The sequence below is a fragment of the Microtus pennsylvanicus genome, chromosome 4 (genome assembly GCF_037038515.1).
Source record: "Microtus pennsylvanicus isolate mMicPen1 chromosome 4, mMicPen1.hap1, whole genome shotgun sequence".
In the NCBI taxonomy this organism is placed as follows: Eukaryota; Metazoa; Chordata; class Mammalia; order Rodentia; family Cricetidae; genus Microtus; species Microtus pennsylvanicus.
This window is the reverse complement of record NC_134582.1, coordinates 26,231,908-26,252,205: the sequence shown is the minus strand read 5'-3', so window position 1 is coordinate 26,252,205 and position 20,298 is coordinate 26,231,908. Positions and strand designations below refer to the sequence as shown.

Below are 20,298 nucleotides of genomic sequence, written 5' to 3'. Positions count from 1 at the left end.
AGTAAGAAAACTTCAGTTGAAATGGGCTCACTTATGTATCTTTGCAAGTTGTATTAACTCTGAATTATCTATAACTATAACTACTCTAGAAAATGGATAAATATCCAATATGCCTCCCCAAGCACATACCTTAAAAATATATGTGGAAATTAATGTACCGACTGTTTGCACAGATTGTCAGGTTCACAGACATGACACGTTTTATATGGTTAACATTTAACATACTTTATTAAATTTTGTGAAAAATATAGAGGTCCATTTATTTTCCTTTGTTTAAAATATATGCATAGACACATATGTGTTATACAATATATGTATATTATATATATATTTTATATACTATTTCTGTATAAAATTCAAGATGATCCCATTCTGACCTTGACATTGGATACCAGTGAAAACCAAAATAGCATAACCCCTAAGTGTGGCTCAGCACAGTCTAGACTCAAAGTTATTCCCATTGACCCATTACAGTTTGCTAAACTCCTTTGTGTATCTGTGTTGTTACTATTCTAATATTTATTTGAAATCCATTTAAATATACATGTTGCTAAAGTTGTAAATATCCACAGAACAAAAATATCACCCTTCCAGTGATTCATTGCCACTGTTAATAGTGATCTCTAGTTTCCATCTTTACCCTGTATCTTAGAAAGAGCTCTGCTGCTGCCGTAGGGCTTCACTGCTGCCATAAAACATCATGACCCAAACTAACATGTATGGGGAAACATTTAATTCAGCTTACAACGCTCAGGACACACTCCGTCCCTGAGGGGAGCCAGGCCAGGAACTGAAGGGGGAGGAACGTGGAGATGGGAAATGAAGTAGAGGCCCTGGAGGAATGTTGCCTTTCTCAACCTGCTTTCCAAGGATATAACCAAGGAGCACCTGCCAGGGTGCTACCACTCCCTATAGGCTGGACCCTCCCACATCCATAATTTTTTTTACAATTTAGAATATTTTTAAAATTTTTTTATTTTTTAAATTTTATTTTACATTCCAACCACAGTTCTTCCCCCCCCAACCCTTCCTCCTGTCTCCTCTTGTCTCCCCCTCCCCCAAGCCCACCTTCCATCCATTCCTCCAGATGGATAAAAGCTCCCATGGGGAGTCAACAAAGTCTGGCACATTAAGTTGGGGCAGGACCAACCCCATCCCCTCCCTGCATTAAGGTTGAGTATGGCATCCCACCAAAGGGAATGGGCTCCAACAAGCTAGCTCATTCACCAGGGATAAATCCTGGTCTAATTGCCAGGTCTCTCTCTCAGGTAGCCTTTCAGATAACCACTGTCGCCCACATATGGGGGGCCTAGTTTACTCCCATGGAAGCTCCCTAACTGTCAGTCTAGAGTTCATGAGTTTCCACAAGCTTGGTTCAGCTGTCTCTGTAGATTTCTCCTTCATGATCTTGACCTCCCTTGCTCGTATATTCCCTCCTTCCTCTCTTTGATTGGATTTTCTGAGCTCGGCCTGGTGCTTGGTTGTGGATCTCTAAATCTGAACCTATCAGTTGTTGGATGAAGGCTCTATGATGACAGTTGGCGTATTCACTAACCTGATTACAGGGAAAGGCCAGTTCGGGTCCCCTCTCCACTATTGCTAAGAGTCATAACAGGGGTCATCCTTACATCAGATTCTTGAGAATTTCCCTAGCACCAGGTTTCTCTCTAACCCCATAATGGCTCTCTCTATCAAGGTCTCTTATTCATTGCTTTCCCACTCGGTCTCTCTTCACCCTTGACCATCATGTTCCCTCATGGTCCCATCTCCCATCCCCTTCCCTTTATCTCCCAGTTTACCCAGGAGATCTCATATAATTCCCCTTTCCATGGAAGAGGGTCTTCCTTGTCGCCTAGCTTCTCTAGAACTGTGGATTGTAATCTAGTTATCCTTTGCTTTACATCTAACATCCACTCATGAGTGAGTACATACTACGTTTGACTTTCTGAGTCTGGGTTACCTACTTAGGATGGTTTCTTCTAGTTCCATCCATTTGCTTGCAAATTTCATGATGTCACTGTATTTTTTACAGCTGAATAATACTCCATTGTGCAAATGTACCACATTTTCTTTATATATTCTTCAGCTGAATGGCATCTAGGTTGTTTTCAGGTTCTGGCCATTATGAATAATGCTGCTATGGACATTGTTAAGCAAGTGTCCTTGTGGAATGATTATGCATCCTTTGGGTATATGCCCAGGAGTTGTGGTATCTCTGGGTCTTGAGGTACATTGATTCCTGATTTTTTTAAGAAACCACCATACTGATTTCCGAAGAGGCTACACAAGTTTGCACTATCACCTACAATGGAGGAGTGTTCCCCTGGCTCCACATCCTCTCCAACATAAGCTGTCTTCAGTATTTTTTTATCTTAGGCATTCTGACAGGCATAGGATGGCATCTCAGAGACATTTTTATTTGCATTTCTCTGATAATTAAGTATGTTGAGCAATTTCTTAAATATCTTTTGGGCATTTGAGATTCTTCCCATGAGAGTCTGTTTAGCTCTGTACCCCATTTTTCAATTGGATACTTTCTTGAGTTCTGTATTTATTTTGGAGATCAACCCTCTCAGATGTAGGGTTAGTGAAGATCTTTTCCTCTTCAGTAAGCTGTAGTTTTTTTTTTCTTTTTTGCCTTGTCCATTGACTTACAATAACTTTTCAGTTTCAGGAAGTCCCATTTACTGATTGTTGCTCACAGTGTCTGTGTTATTGGCATTCTGTTTGGGAAGTGGTCTCTTGTGCCAATGCATTCAAGGGTACTTTCCACTTACTCTTCCATCAGGTTCAGTGTAACTGGATTCATGTTGAGATCTTTGGTCCATTTGGACTTAAGTTTTACGCATGGTGATAGATATGGATCTATTTGCAATCTTGTACATGTCCACGTCCAGTTATGCCAGCACCATTTGTTAAAGATGCTTTCTTTCTTTCTTTCTTTCTTTCTTTCTTTCTTTCTTTCTTTCTTTCTTTTTGTATTGTACCATTTTGGCTTCTTTGTCAAAAATCACATGTTCATAGTGTGTGAATTAATGTCAAGATCTTCAATCTGGTTCTATTTGTCCTCCTATCTGCTTTTAATGCCAATATCAAGCTGTTTTCCTACTATAGCTCTATAGAAGAGTTGAAGTCAGGAATGGTGATGCCTCTTGAAGGTCCTTTTTTTTGTACAGGATTAATTTAGGTATTCTGTTTTTTTGTTTGTTTGTTTGTTTCTCTATATGAAGTTTAGTATTGTTCTTTCAGGGTCTGTGAAGGATTGTTTTGGTATTTTGATAGGGATTGCAGTGAATCTGCAGGTTGCTTTTGGTAAGATTGCCATTTTTGTTATGTTGTTCCTACCTATCCAAGAGCATGGGAGATCTTTCCCTTTTCTGATATCTTCTTCAATTTACTTCTTTAGAAACTTAAAGTTCTTGTCATACAGGTCTTTCACTTGTTTGAATAGAGTTACCCCAAGATATATCTCATTTATCATTTGTATTTAGGAGGGCATCTGATTTTTTTTGAGTTAATCTTGTATCCCACCACGTGATTGAAGGTATTTATCAGTATAGGCTTATGAAGTAGAGTTTTGGGGATTGTATACAATCATATAGTCTGCAAATAGTGATAGTTATATCACTTATGTAGGCAATCATATCATCTGCGATAGCAATACTTTCCAATTTGTATCCTTTGATCTACTTTTGTTGTCTTCTTGCTCTACCTATAACTTTGCATACAATATTGAATAGATACAGAGAGAGCAAGCAGCCTTGTCTTGTACCTGATGTTCGTGGAATCGCTTTGAGTTTCTTTTCATTTTATTTGATGTTACCTGTCAGGTTGCTATAAATTGCTTTTATTATGTTTAGATATGTTCCTTGTATCCTTGATCTCTCCAAAACCTTTATCATGAAGGATTGTTGGATTTTGATGAAGGTTTGTTCAACATCTAATGAGATGATCATATTTTTTTTCAGTTTATTTATTTGGGGGATTATAATGACAGATTTCTGTATATAAAACCAACCCTGCCTCTCTGGGATGAAGCTTACTTGGTCACGGTGGACTTTCTTTCTTTCTTTCTTTCTTTCTTTCTTTCTTTCCTTTCTTTCTTTTTTTTTTATGTGTTCTTGGATTCAGTTTGCCAGTATTTTATTGAGTACTTTTGCATCAATGTTCATGAGGGAAAATGATCTGTAGTTCTCTTTCTTTCTTTCTTTCTTTCTTTCGTTCTTTCTTTCTTTCTTTCTTTCTTTCATCTTTGTGTGGTTTGGGTATCAAGGTAACTGTAGCCTTATAAAAAGGAGTTTGGCAATGTTCCTTCTGTTTCTATTGTGTGAAACAATTTGAGGAGTATTAGGATTAGCTCTTCTTTGAAATTCTGGTAGAATTCTATGCTGAAGACATCTGGTCTTGGCCTTTTTTTTTTTTTTTTGGTGAATTTTAATGACTGCTTCTATTTCCTTAGGGGTTAGAAGTTTGTTTAATATGTTTATGTGGTCTTGGTTTAATTTCAATATATGGAGCCTATCAAGAAAGTTGTCCATTTCTTTCACATTTTCTAATTTTGTGGAGTATAGTTTTTGGAGTATGATCTGATGTTTAGCTTGATTTTGTCAGTGTCTGTTGTTATACTACCCTTTTCTTTTTTTTTTCTTTTTTTTTTTTTGGTTTTTCGAGTTTTCGAGACAGGGTTTCTCTGTAGCTTTGGTGCCGGACCCGGAACTAGCTCTTGTAGACCAGGCTAGCCTTGAACTCCCAGAGATCCGCCTGCCTCTGCGTCCTGAGTGCTGGGATTAAAGGCGTGCGCCACCACCACCCGGCTACCCTTTTCATTTTTGATTTTGTTAATTTGGATATACTCTCTCAGCCTTTTGGTTAGTTTGAACAAGGATTTGTCTATCTTGTTGAAGAACCAACACTTTGTTTCACTGATTCTGTGCATTCTTCTCTTTGTTTCTATTTTATTGATTTCAGCCCTCAATTTGATTATTTCCTGGCATCTACTCCTCCTGGGCGAGTTTGCTTATTTTTGTTCTAGAGTTTTCAGGTGTTCTCTTAATTTGCTAGTGTGGGATTTCTCTGACTTCTTTATGTAGGCATTTAGTGCTATTAACTTTCCTCTAAGTACTGCTTTCATTGTGTCCCATAGGTTTGGGTATGTTATGCATTCATTTTCATTGAATTCTAGGAAGTCTTTAATTTCCTTCTTTATTTCTTCCTTGACCCAGGGGTGATTCAGTTGAGCATTATTCAGTTTCCATGAGCTAGTAAACTTTCTGGAATTTGCATTGTTGTTGAATTCTAACTTAAACCATGGTGATCTCACAAGATACAGGGGTTTATTCCAATTTTTTTTTGTATCTGTTAGATTTGCTTTGTGACCAAGTATATGATTAATTTTAGAGAAGGTTCCATGAGGTGTTGAGAAGAAATTATATCCTTTGTGTTTGGGGGGAATGTTCTATAGATATCTATTAAGCCCATTTGAGTCATAACATCTGATAGTACTCTTGTTTCCCTGTTAGTTTTCTGTCTGGTAGACCTGTTCATTGGCAAGAGTGGGGTGTAGAAATCTCCCACTATTAGTGTGTGGGGTTTAATATGTAATTTAAGCTTTAGTAATGTTTCTTTTACAAATGCGGATGCCCTTATATTTGGGGCATAAATTTTCAGGATTGAAACTTCATCTTGATGGATTCTTTTCCTGTGATGAATATGAAATAACCTTCTTCATTTCTTTTGATTACTTTAGTTTAAAGTCTATTTTGTTTGATATTAGGATAGCTAATCTTTCCAGCAGAAGTGGGTGGGGGAGGGGCCTGGGGTTTTGCCCCAATGCCTAGGGCCTATCCAGCTGGGAGGCTGGTCACTCACAGCTTGGTCTGCTTTGCACAGTTGCAGTCCGTGTCTCCGGAAGTTGCTGCTACATCTATAATTAAGAAGTGCCTCAGCTGCATAGGCTTGCCTACTGACCATTTTGGTGCAGATATTTTCTCATTTGAGGGGCTCTCTCTTCAAATAACTCTAGCTTTGTCAAGTTGGCATAAAACGGACAACACACCTCGTATTGACTTCCTTTCCATCTCTTCAAAGGATGGAAAATCCACAGTTTATTTTATATCTTGACATCAGATGCAGCATACGTCTCTGCCCCTAGAACACATACACACCAAAATATCATCATATACATATATCACGCTTTGGAAAATGGTCTGCCAAATCTAAAAGAAAAAAAAAAGATCAGTTATTTCCGGCCTCATTCATTGTGACATGTTTAGCTCACAGGTGACTCTCCATCTTTGAAAAAAATATGACATTTTAAAAGTAATGTCTGTTGTGTTCATTGTGTAACTCATATTTTTAAGTATCAATATATTTGTAGGTTCTGTCGTTGAATTTGCCCTGGTTTAAATTATATTCCTTAATCACTCTGTGTGTCACAGGTACTCCTGTTTCAGGATCAGAATTACGGTCTTCACTATGAATATACAGTTCCATCAGACCCACTTCCAGACAACCAGAGCTCCAAGGAGCCAGAACCTCTCTTCATGTGGACGCATGCAGGCTGGGAGGATTGCAATGCCACATGTGGAGGAGGTGAAGAATTTTAAAACTTCTTTCTTTTCAAAACATCCAACAGTTGTTTTCTGATTAACCATTGATAGTTACAATAGATCTACAATCTCTAATTTACAATTCAAGAATACGTAAAGGTTTGTAAACTACGTTCATCACAATGTGTGTACCAGCTGAACATCTGAACTCTTTCATGGAAAAAGAATCTTACTTAAACTGAAAAGGCTCCTCACCCTTGTTCCATTTCACTCACCGAGATGGTTGTTATATTTATGACATAGAGAGTAATGTGTTTGTTTACAGCATACCAGGTTCCAGACACACCATTCAGGCCATGATATACATTCTATTACTATTAGCATCTGATAAACACTTTCAACTAAAGTAGCCAGCTGCCTTGAAGAAATCAGAGAAACAACACCTTTCACAGAAGACTCAATAAATATAAAATATCATGGGGTAACTCTAACCAAGCAAGTAAAATACTTGCATGATAAAAAAAAAAACTTTAAAATACTGTGGAGAAATTGAAGAAGATATCAGAATATGGAACAATTTCCTATGCTCATGGATTGATAAGATTATTACAGTAAATATAGTCATATTACCAAAAGCCACATACAAAGCCAATATAATCCCCATAAAAATTACAACACAATTTATCACAGCTCTTGAGAGACAATTTTTATCTTTATATAAACACACACACACACACACATCAAATCCTAATGAAGCAAACAGAAAACAGGATAGATAAAAGTATCCTGAATAATAAAAAAAATACTGCATGAATATATCCTGAATACTAAAATAGGAAATGAGGACAATAATCAGGGGAGGGGAAAGTGAGAGGGAGGCAGTGCACCATAAAGTAGATTTTCAGAAAAGTCCTCCACAGAAGCCATGCTGAGTCAAACTCTAGGGGGAGCACAGGCTGAAGCTGTAATATGGAGCAGAGCGCTGGGTAAAGGGAAGCAAGGGTAGACCAGATGTGCGGACGATTGCTAGGTGCTTCTTGCTACCCCCCTTCTGTGGGTGATAGGAGGTACAAAGAAGGTGTTCTTCACTGCTACTCCAATGGAACAGAGCAAAAAGGCAGATGCGGCACTCCAGCAATTGTGGAAACAGGCAAATTAGGCCAGTTGGCAGCAGGGGAGGAGGAGAACTCATGAATCATGCTGTTGAGCTAGATGTGAAGCTGAAGAGTCGCGGTGACCGGAATGGTTCTTCCAAATGACTGGATGCTGTCATCATTACTTACAAAGGAAAGCCTGAAATGTCAGGATTAGTCAGGATCAAGGGCTTCAACAGAAGTAAGAGATACATGCTGGTCTAATGTGATGTCAAGTGTGCAGTTGGGGATGTAAGCCTGATGTTGGAGAGGGAATATTAAGTTATTCATATGTAACATGTGAATAACATAGTAAATATGATGAGACTAGATGGAGTCACTGAAAGAGTGACTGGAGACAAAGAGAAAGCTGTTGGAAGATTGACATTTGGGGTGTTCTACCATTGAGCTTTTGGGGAGAGGAGAAGAAAAGGCAAAGCTGATTAAAAGCAATGCAGGGAATGAATATGGGAGCCACAGTGCTGTCTGTCTGGCAAGCGAGAGAAATGCTACAAGGAGGACAGAACAACCAAAGGCCAAAATCTACTAAGTAGCCAAGTACATGCAGAACTGATTAGCGTCTAATAAAAAGATGCATTTTTATTAGAAGTAAAACAAAGAGGTCAGTGCTAGTGCTGTAAAATTAATTCTAATACGATATTTATCTCAAAAGATCAAGCAGAATGATTTCATAGCAGAATAGCAAAAGGGCCCCATCAGTGTTCTGTCATGGAAAGGGAAGGGGCCCCCGAGGTCCCCACCCTTACCTTAGAACCCATAGGCACTTGATGGTTACTTGGGAAGGAGAAGCATGGCTTTAGTGGTACAGCCACGGGGAAGGTAAGTGCACTATGGTAAAGGAAGCCTTATCCATGCTCATCTGGGTAACCCTAATAAATCTCACTGGGTCGCACACACAAAAGTCATAAAAGTAGAAGGGAGACTAAGTTAGGAGATGGGAGGGGATTGATGAGAGCGAGAGGGCAAACAATATAGTGAATATGACCAAAATATATTACAGTCATGTATAAAAATGCAAAAGCCACCATATGCAAAGGGGAAAAGAAAACTAAGGACAGGAACTCTAACCCAGTCCGTGTTGCTGGAAGAAGAGAGAAGCAAACGTGGCAGTAACTGTAGGGAGGGAGTGAAAGTCAAAGGGTTCCCCTTTTGTTGTTGATTCCAATAAGACACAGTGTACATCATCCTTTGTCTATGTGCATCTTCAACAGGAGAGCATCAGACTAGGAGAGAGCGAGAAATTGCTGGAACAATATCCGGATGGCACGGGAAAGAAAGAAATGAGTAATTTTGTTGGCTTTACAAAACCATGGACAGCCTATCCCTAGACACAGGCTAACAAGCAGCTTGAGAAACATACAATAATCCATTTTCAGTTGTGTCTATTCTGTCCACAAAGGCCACTTAGCTGGGAGTGAGGGTGACAAGGGACATAGCGGAGCTTTGAAAGGAGAAATATGAAGTGACCACTAAAAGACAGGAAGAATGGAATTGTTACATATCGACTGAGTGGGAGTCTTTAGGCCAAATTGCAAACCACATGCCAGCAAGGAGTTCTTTAAGGGCTACTCTTGGGCATTTTCATAGCTCTCAGCATCTATCAGCAGCTGGTGGCTGCAGGAGGTAGGGACAGCAACAATATGTACTCTCGTGCAGGCCTCTATGGTGGCACTTTTTACTCCTCTCCTGTGGTGGCTTGAAGGAGATGTCACCCATAAGGCCCAGGCGTTTGAATACAGGGTCCCCTGTTCATGCTGAGGAAATATCTCTGGGGACAACTTTGAGGTCTTAAATCTACATGCATTTCCAGTTAGTTCCTTCTGCATCCTGGTTGCCCTAGGATGTGAGCTCTCGGTTGCTGCTCCAGCCACCCACAGCCTGCTACCTCTACCCCACCATCAGGGACTCTAGCCCTCTGACACCGTAAGCCCAAAAGAACCTCATCTTTAAGTTACCTTAGTCATGATGTCTTATTACAAAATGGAAAAGTAATCAATACAACTAGTAAGTTCCCCTCTATCATGGCCAGAGGTCAGTGATAGAGCATATTAGTCAGGACTGTTAGACATTTTGCCCTAAAGAGTTAGCAGTTCCCCGGAATTTTTCTAGTGACCAGGACTTGCAGTTTCTCTTCTCTGGCTCCTACAGCCTTCTACCATCCAGCCACCTTTCTGCATCCCCTTGATTGCTGTTGTCTCTCTTGTTCCTGCTGTGGCTGTTCTCTCAAACCGTTCACCTGCTTCTCGTTAGAGCTGCTGCCATTAGCTGCCATGTAAGAGACACCGACTCCAGGTCCTCCCCTATTGCTGCTGTTGCTGCTGCTATTGGCTGACACTTGCAGCTGTCACCACATCTGGACAGTCTGTTGCTTTTGCAGCTTGAACTGTTAGCCGCTTATCTGTCATTGCTTGGTCTTGTTTGACCTTTTCCATTAAAAGTGAACAAGAACTGACTATTCAAGAGAATCTTTCTACTAGGACTAATCTTGCAATGCCACAGGGAACCTCCTTCGAGGGCGTTTCTCAGCCAGCTCACAAGGGGTACTGAGTTCTTTATGCAGATAGTTGCTGTTTTCCTCCGTCACAGCAGACCCTGCTGCAACGGCAGATTTCTTTTGGCTCCAATCACGAAACTGTCCTTCTGTCAGTAACAAGAGTCCCTCCACTAAGCCAGTAGAGAAAGTGTGCCCTTCTAACATAGAGACATAGCTAAGGGTGGCCTAGAGCTCACTAAGCGTGGAGATATCAAAAAGTCAGTATAAAGTGTTTAAAACAGCCCTGATTGGAAAGTGGAACCGTTAAGGTCGTTGTGTTTCTTTAAGGTTTTTATGGTATGTTCAAAGTATCAGTGCTGGCATAAGGGTAGTCTGGATGACTGAGTGCTAGAACTTTTGCTCAAAGATGGGAAGGAGTGTGATCAGCTTTCATTTAGGGACTCAAATTGCCCTATCCACCCGTGTCTTTGCTTATTTACATGAATAAGAAACATGAGCATCAAAGGGGCCACTTACAATAGGAATTTAAATTATCATTGACACTGAGTGATTTTAACCGAGTTTATTAGTGCTTTCGTGATGCTTAACATCTGGCCAGTGCCCCAGGGAGAGGCTGGCCCTTTCATCTGCATCTTAATGGGAACATGCATTTTGGTCTGAAGTAGCACTAATGGTCCAGTTGAATTCCAGGTCATGAATTTATCGTGACTTCAATCCCTGTGAGTGGGTGGTACCTTCTGGCTGTGTATGGTTTGCAAATATTCTTATAGAGCAAAAATGGGGATTTTCAAAAGCAAGAAAGGAATAAGTGATGGCCTGAGACTGTATGTGTTGAGTTCAAACGGTTGTATGAAGTGGGAACTGAAGGTGCATGGAATTGAAGGACTTTGAAGAGCTGGTAGGGTTGAGGGGTTATAGGACCTGTTTGGATTTTAGAAATTGTCAGATTCTATGCACTAACAGGATGGGAACATAAAAGATGATAAAAAAAATAGAGAAAAGGTTATGGAACATCCAGACAGGAGTAAGTTGTTATTATTATTATAATAGGAATTTTTATTTCATATAAGGAATTATTATTTCATAAATGGGACAAAAATCAAGATTGTTGGAAAGAAAATAGGACTAAAAACTGAGAAGATGGTACTGGGAAAACCACTAAGGTACTATGATTTTAGATTTTTTTTTTTTAGAAGCACTGTCAAAAACAACACAGTAATCTGGGAGAAGCAATGAAGGAGAGTGACCCAGATACTGTCATGTGACTATACAACACAGTAATCTGGGATAAGCAATGAAGGAGAGTGACCCAGATACTGTCATGTGACTATATAAAGAGTAAGGCTATATTGATCACAGGCAGGGATTCGAGAAGTAAAACGTGAAGAGCGTCTTGTTGAGGACTGCAAAGCCAAAGCCCATATCATCTAGACACAAAAGTATTGTTTATAAACAAGAAAATGTTCAGGGCATGAAACAGTGTGTTAAGGGGGCATAGAGGCTCAGGGAGCATCTGAAGGCACAGAGAGCAAGGGCCACATGGGCCCTCCATGCTCTTGCCCCCTGGGGCCTTCATAACAAAAGCAACACAGGACACCAAGGGGGATTTTACATAATACAATTGTCTCTCAAGATGAACTCCAACACACATATTTCAACTCACTACTTGAATTGGAACTTCTCACCAGTCACCATTGCCACAAGGATATTTTCTTTCTTGCTGGGCCCCACCATCTCCACGCCTTCAGCTCCTGCATTCTCCTAGTCTCAACCACACCAAAATTTGCAAGTCTACATTCCTCTGCTTATCTCTTATTCACAGGGCCATCTCCATTAAGATAGTCTGTTTCCATCCAATAGACATAGACAGACAAGACAGACAGACAGATATACAGATAGATAAACATAGATATATAAGCATTATATATTTATCTATCTGTATCTATATCTATATAAACATATGTATGTTTATATATCTCTTGGATGCAAGCAGAATATATATTAATATATTTATTTAATATTTATGAGCACCAATAGAAGTAAATATCCCCAAATGAGAATGTGCATTTGGAAATTGTCTTTAGTATCACTTGGGGATTCAGTCACCCCCTGCAGTCAGCAGCATCCAATGGTGTGAACACTGAATTAGGCAACAGTTGAGAGAGCAGGGTTAAGATTTACTGGTAACTTCTACAGAGTGTAAAATGATCCCATAAATAAGGAAGAGGGGTTACATCTTAAGTTTAAGAAGAAACTATGAGTCATCTCTTCAAGCTTATTGGCGTTTAGTTGAATCTAGCTGTTTGCTTCAGAATTCTCTGAGACGAGATGCTAGAATTTGATAGGTAGCAGTATCCACGGTCCCTCACACTGTACTACAGTGGGCAGGTTGAAGGAAGAAAGTTTTGAATAGACATAAGGAGGTACTTTTTGAAAAATAAAAAAAGTGTTATCAATATGCTTTTGTATCCTGAAAATATTTAAAATGAGGAAAATAATAAGTCAAGGAGGAGGGGGTGAAAGAGGGTAAGAGGCAGAATACCCAGTGTTCTCCCATCAGCCCCCTGCCATCTTAGCACCCACAGCGCACAGCTGTGGCTCTTTGTAGCTGACTCCAGGTTGTAAGGAGGGAACCAGCCTTCAGCTCCAAACTGGAGGTGAGCTCTCGAAATTCAGATGCTTTGATTTTTCAATATTTAAGAATGTGTTTTACAGAAAGTTATGTTTTAGGGATATTATCTTGATTTTCAGTTTTGAAGTTACTATTGTGTATGGGTTCCAAGATATATTTTATTAGCCAAAGAAAATTTACTAAAATATAATTGCCATTTTCAGTATTGTTTTAGTAGTAAGATGTATTTTTTTCTATTTTACTTAGTATAACAGAGGTATCTTTATATTATCTTAAGCTTGCAACTTTGGTTTTTAGTACCAACGATTATTCATGAACCAGATTTGTCACAAATTTCTGTTCCAGTAATTTGTTACTTTTGTTTGCAATTGACATTTTCATCATTCAGTGAACCCAAAAATCAAGATGACCCTCTGTCATTAACATTTTTTTGCTGATAACATTAAACAACAAATTAAATACATTATTAAATCTCTTAATTGGATACTATATATAAGACTTAGGTTGTGAAAAAAGAAATTAGAACACATTTACTAGACTTTAAAGTTGATGCTAATATCAACAGAGTGGTATATGTATGTGTCTTTAAGAAAAATAAATACAAGTAGTTTTTACTATATAAGAGTTTTTACATAATAAATTCACAGTTTTATCAAAGAAAAGTGACAGTCACTTCTAGAATTACTAGGGCTTTTGTCAGAAGCGCTAAGGATGAAGCTATAAGGTGCACTCCAAAGTGTGTGATACTCTGTGAAGCTCACTACAGAGCTGGTAATGTACACACTAGCAATGAAATCTATACATGTACCTGTGGGTGTGCTTTTGAGACTTCTCATAATGGAGAATAGTCTCAGAATGTTCTAGACACAAGGCATTTGACTACTTATTGCTAGAAGATGGCCAGATCCCTAAAATAACTCTTGAATCAGCATCTTCTTAACTTGTCCTACCTCAATCATTCTGTAGCATAGGAAGTACCATTTATCTTTGAAGAAAAAGCCCTTAAGCCTACAGAGGTACACTTTGTTATGTGACTTTTAAATAATATCATTTTCATTGGGATAATATACATTATTTAAACTATATGAATATCTCCACTTCACAAAAGCCTGTAATGACATCGCATTATGTATCCAATCTGCTCTTTGCAGGAGAGAGGAAGACAACAGTGTCCTGCACAAAAATCATGAGCAAGAATATCAGCATTGTGGACAACAAGAAATGCAAGTACTTAACCAAGCCAGAGCCACAAATTCGAAAGTGCAATGAGCAACCTTGTCAAACAAGGTAACTGTGTTCTCGTGGTCACTGCAAGGTTTCGCTTTAGAACTAACTCAGTGATTACTAAAGTAACTGTTCTTCAGCGTATTACAAAGAAATCCGTACCCAAGCGTGAGCACTGAATTAGGCAACAGTAGAGAGCAGGGTTAAGATTTACGGGTAACTTCTACAGAATGTAAAATAATCCCATAAATAAGGAAGAGGGGTTACATCTTAAGTTTAAGAAGAAACTATGAGTCATCTCTTCAAGCTTATTGGAGTTTAGTTGAATCTAGCTGTTTGCCTCAGAATTCTCTGAGACAAGATGCTAGAATTTGATGGGAAAAAATTGATGAGGGCAAGTCTGGGCAGATCTAGCCCCAGGAAGACAGCAGGGGGCATGGAATCCTTCTGGCTCTGTTATTAAGATCCTCATTCCTTCAAAAGGTCTCAAGACGAACTGCCCAATTCCCGATATCTAGTCTCCAGATTTCAAGGTTTGACTATGGTTTCCTCAGTGAAGACAGAGCAATAAGACCGTCAAGGCTCATGTATAAGAAGCAAGTAGCAATGCTGACTGTTGTGAGTGTGAAAGGAAGTAGGACCTTGACTGTGGTAGCGGAAGTGGGAACAGATAAGAATGTACGAACTGGGGTATACTTTGCTCTATGGGTACTTGTCATGGCTTCCATAGTGGGGCCTAATATTTCACATACTTTCTCATAAAAATGAAAGGTGTGTTTAAGACAGCCCAGTGACACAAGCCTTATCACGCTTAGGATGGTCCAATAAAAAGAGAACGAGGGACATCGATAACTCTGGCTTAGTGAAAGAATACTTACTTTATGTGACACTCAGGATTGTTGAGACTTGGCGCTTTAGACTGAGTTGAAAGTTCTCAGAAAATCAGAGAATTCATCCACCTTCTTAACTGCTTTTGCAATTGAATTGTAGAGAATTTGCATACCCTAAACTTAGACATGCAAAAAAAAAATGTACAGCGCTGTAGTCCTGTACAGCTAATCTTCCCTATAATGTCCTACTCCAAAAAGAAAACATGGGAGGGGCTATGTGGTTGGAGGAACAAAACTGCCAGTTAAGCTAATTTCGCTTTTGTTCCTATCTCTTTGGAAATTAGTAGTGCCTAGGTAAATGTTCACTTCTGGATTTCATTTCCATCCCTTTTATATGCTGAAGTCTCCCTGTTCCCTCTGTATTACCAAACAAAATTATTCAGCCCTCCTGAGTGAGTTCATTCCATGTTGTGAAAGCTTAAAATGTTTGGAGAATCTTTTTCTTCTTTATAGTGTTGAGGTTTCAAGACTTATTTTGCTGTGGATTCGGTGTTGTTCCTAATTTTTCCTTCTCCACTGACAGTCCTAACCCCAACATAGGTTGTATACTTCTAACAGAACACAGGAAGGGTTTGACAAGAATTCGCAGAAGAAAGTACGTTGCTGTGCATTCTATCACCACTGTGCACCTGGACTATCCATGCTCTTTTTATGAAGTAGTGTAATTGGGTGGCTGATATTGAAGTCTTTTCTGGCAGGAGGCAGGTCCTGAGTCCTTTCCAGTCAGCACTGGACAGAGAAACCAGTAGAACTAGTGCTCTGTCCTGCCAGGAAAGAATCTGGACTCTTTGTATTTCCATGAGTACTAAGACTTCTTTACCTTTTCAATATTGATATTGAAATGTTAAAAAACTATTACTATGTATAACATTAATATCAATCTATAATTATGTATAGTATTAATGATAGATTATTATTATTATTTATTCTTTTTGTGAGACAGGGTTTTTCTACGTGGCCCTGGCTGTCCTGTAACTCACTTTGTAGACAAAGGTGGCCTCAAACTCACAGATCTGCCTGCCTCTGCCTCCAGAGAGCAAGGATTAAAGGTGTTAAAGTCTCAATTATTTTATGTGATGCTCTTAACTTAAAACCACAGTTTATGTATACTGTTGGTTGAAAGCACCAGCCTTTTCTGCTGCATCAGGGATCTCGAATGAGCTTATAATTTTAAGACTAGAATGTCCTGGTTGCTTCCCAACTCTCTGTGGCAGAATAAAGCATGTGGTTCTCAGCATTTGCTTACCAGCTGATGCCATAAGTCACCTCGGAGAAGATGCCTTGACAAAAATTTAGAAAAGTGAGACATTTTGCAGCAGACTAGAAGTTATACGTTATTATCTTCCTTCCAGGGGACAGGGAGACAATGTCTTTAACAGGAAGCAATGTCAGTGAGGAAGGCAGTGAACATGACATAATTGGATAATGAAAGGAAATCTTTCCAAGATCTGCCGACAGAGCCCATCCTTCTTTTTTCCCCCTGCTTCTCTTTTGTCTCTTCAGGGAATAATTTCTAGGGCCATCCACACTCTATGCCCCTTTTCTTGCTGCTATTATGAAATATCATCACAAAAGCATCCTAAGGGAGCACAAGATGGCTCTTGGGGAATGAAGATGCTTGCCACCAAGTCTGACTACCTGAGTTCAACTCCTGGGTCCCACAAAGTGGAAAGAGAAAATTGACTCCCATGACTTGTCCTCTAACCTCCACATGTGTGACATAGGAAACACATATCTATACAATTATTCACACACATGAGCTTGCATATACAAAAGAGATAAGTAAATGTGAAGAGAACAGAAAGCTAGGTAGAGAACAAAAGGCCTTTCTGGCTCACAGTTTGAAGTTGTTCAGTCCATCATGGTGGGGAAGTTGGGACTACAGGAACTCATCACATTTTATCTGTAGAAGTAGTATCAGCTCACTTTCTCCTTCTTCTAAAGCCCAAGATCTCTGTTCAGGGAGTGGTGCTGCCCCCATTTAATGTGGTTTTTCCCAGCTCAGTTAACCTATTCTCAACAATACCTTACAGGCTTCCCCAGAGATTTTTCTACAGGCTGATTCTAGATCCTATTACACTGGCAATCAGTAAAACCCATCACATACATCTCCAAAAAATATCCACAGAATACAAAATAGACAGTAAATATAATACATACAAGTAACATTATACATAGTGAGCCAGTTGTCTTGGTATATTTAGACATACGTATGTATATACACATGCAGATGCATGTAACTTCTTTTTTTCTTTCTTTCTTTCTTTCTTTCTTTCTTTCTTTCTTCCTTCCTTCCTTCCTTCCTTCCTTCCTTCCTTCCTTCCTTCCTTTCTTTCTTTCTCTCTTAGGGGGCCCTTCATTCAACTCTCAAATAAATTTACTTATTTATGTGTCCTTAGCTTGGCTTGTTTCCAGCCATCTTTTCTAACTTAAATTATCTTGTTTCTCTTTAATTACGTTTTGCCTCTAGGATTTGTACCTTACTTTGGGAGATATATATATATATATATATATATATATATATATATATATATAGTCAGTGCTCTTAACCACGGAACCTTCTCTCCAGACTGGGATATTCTTTCTTGTTTGTTTGTTTGGAGAGAGGAGCCAAGGGACTAGTGCAGAGCTCAGAAGAAAACGAGCAGGGTGGATTATTATTTCCTTCTGTCACATGGGACCCCACTGAACTCAGGTTGTTAGGTTTGGTTCAGGAACTTTAACTTGCTGGATCATTTTGACACTGAACTAGCCATACAAAACAATCTACGTGACTCTAAATTCCATGCCTTCTGATTAGTGTAGTCAAGTCCAACTCTATCCTCTCCGTATTTCCTGGAGTGTGAACCATCCTTTGGGCCCACATAGTCATGCCATTCACAGTATCCTTATACTCACTATGAAGCTATTTCAGTTATCAGATGGACTCTATGTCACCGTGTTTATATTTTTGTGACCTTTTACAAGGTAGCTTTATGCTGTGTCTCAGTGCCTTGGGATTCTCCTCACTCCACTTCAGCATATAGGCTTGTGACTCCTCCACATTGCAAGAATATGAGTAAATACAGAACAGTGTGAAAGGAGACTATTCATAACGTAGGACCTGGTTTCTTCCTGAAGTTAAATTAGAATAGATGGTTAATCCCTGTGATACACCTCAAGTCATTAGAAGTAACAGTAACAGATACATATTACTACCCTGATCATTGTAACTAAAACCTCTTCATCTATTAAAATGTGTGTGTGGGGGGGGGTATTGGGGTGTGTGTGTGTACTTACTGAGTGATTGAATAAGCAGGACTGAAAAAAATTATTAGAGTCCCAAGGATCACTAAAATGAGATCATGTTAATAAACTCATATATCTGTATTTGCATGAGAGCTCTTCAGTAGCAAAGCTAAATCATATACCATATATCTCCTAACTTACTGAATCTCTGTGTTATTCAATTCGCCTTTCTGTAAACCGCCAGAATGGCTGTGGTTCCTGATGCATATGGGTTTTGTGACTATTTGTAATGCAAAGAAAAGGAATAATTCCAAAAAAACATTTTATATCCATGGTTCTGTAAGTACTTGTTGAGCAGAGAGGTTAACACATAGAACACTAGGAATGGCAATGCATATCTATCTTGAGAGTTAAGAACATTGCAGAGATAAGCATTATGGAACATTGAAGGACGTGCACAAAGTATAGTATGTTCAAATTTAAGGAAAGTTAATGTAAATTACTGTAACTTGCTGCTAACCCCAAAGGCGTCGAGCACATGGTAAGTTGACAGCTTTTGATTTGTCTCCAATGACCTTGGCTTTGCTTTTAGATGGATGATGACAGAATGGACCACGTGTTCACGAACGTGCGGGAAAGGCGTGCAGAGCAGACAAGTGGCCTGCACCCAGCAACTGAACAATGGGACGCTAATTAGAGCCTGGGAGAGGGACTGCCTGGGGCCAAAGCCCGCGACTGCCCAGCGCTGTGAGGGCCAGGACTGCATGACGGTGTGGGAGGCAGGAGTGTGGTCTGAGGTACCGGAAGTACCCCGTTTCTTTCCCTTTTTCCTCCTCGGACTCTTCGCTCCTACAAAATCTTTTTGTGTCGTGTCCCAAATCACTGTGCATGACAACTGATAGGTAAAACTGCTAATTTTGCAGATAAAAAGAAAAACAGCTACTTTTGAGAATATAAAAAGATATTGACATAACCCATAGACCATTTCATGTGAATTTTAGACTTTTGATTTTTCTCACGTATGAGCACTGCTGAAGAGGCACACATTAACATGTCTATTTGACTCCTTGCATGTCTCTGAATATTAAAAGGGAACCAACATTTAGCAATCATTTTATTTGTGCAAGCAATGAAATTTTACTTCTTATTTGGTCAACTGTTTACATATAAGCACACCTGTAAGAAACTTAATATTTGCTAATTTTTTATATATATGGGCAGTATAACCTAGGGGAATTCATTCACTCAAGAACTCTATGTAAGTAATAAAGCTGCAGTGTAGACCAGGGTGAGCTCACTGCACCACACAGTCTTGTAAGCTTGCAGTGTGCCACATCCAAGTGTGTTCCATGCCAATCCACAGTGACAAACTCACATTATCATTACATATATATTAACATAATTGTACGCACCACTTAATGTATGCATTCAGTGACCTCTCTTCGGCAATTTAGGTGTGTAAGTGCATGGAGCCCTACGAACACACACACGTGACACATGTGCAAAGTCCACCCCCATGTAGACACACAGAAAAATTATCTAGGTACGTAATTTCATAGTTTGCTGTATGGTATAAAACGATAGACAAGCTTTGTTTAAAATTACTAGCTATCCTTTTAAAAGTAAGAGAAATGATAGAAACTGTTATAGACATGCCTTAACCCATAGCCTGAACCAACTCTATCCAAACCTGTAATATTATCTCCCAGTGCTCAGTCAAGTGTGGCAAAGGCGTGCGGCACAGGACCGTGAGGTGCACGAACCCGAGAAAGAAGTGTGTCCTCTCCACCCGACCCAGGGAGGCGGAGGACTGTGAGGACTACTCCAAGTGCTATGTGTGGCGTGTTGGTGACTGGTCTAAGGTGAGGATAAGTTGTGCTGGGCACAGGAGGCATAGGGAGAAGAGGCGGACATCAGGGGTAGAGGGTTCGATGCCCAGCTTTGACTCCTGTCTATTTCCCCGAGATGATGATTTGAGGGAATGGTTTAATGATTGAGATAAAGCACAGAAAGTGTGTAACATCATAGTTGGCATAAATAAATCTCTAGAAATAATGAACATTATTTTGTGCTATATTTTTGGTTATAGTCCTCCCTCAGAATATGTTTAATAATATCTGATAGATAC

General features: G+C 39.4%; 1 protein-coding gene across 1 annotated transcript in view; it reads left to right on the top strand.

The window, feature by feature from the left end:
- Adamts19 (ADAM metallopeptidase with thrombospondin type 1 motif 19) overlaps positions 1–20,298 on the top strand; it is a 172,398-nt gene that overhangs the window by 132,017 nt on the left and 20,083 nt on the right. Inside the window, exons 18-21 of the mRNA XM_075970835.1 lie at positions 6,438–6,591; positions 13,980–14,115; positions 18,763–18,967; positions 19,880–20,032. Of these exons, the coding sequence (XP_075826950.1) occupies positions 6,438–6,591; positions 13,980–14,115; positions 18,763–18,967; positions 19,880–20,032 (648 nt within the window). The remainder of the gene's footprint in view (positions 1–6,437; positions 6,592–13,979; positions 14,116–18,762; positions 18,968–19,879; positions 20,033–20,298) is intronic.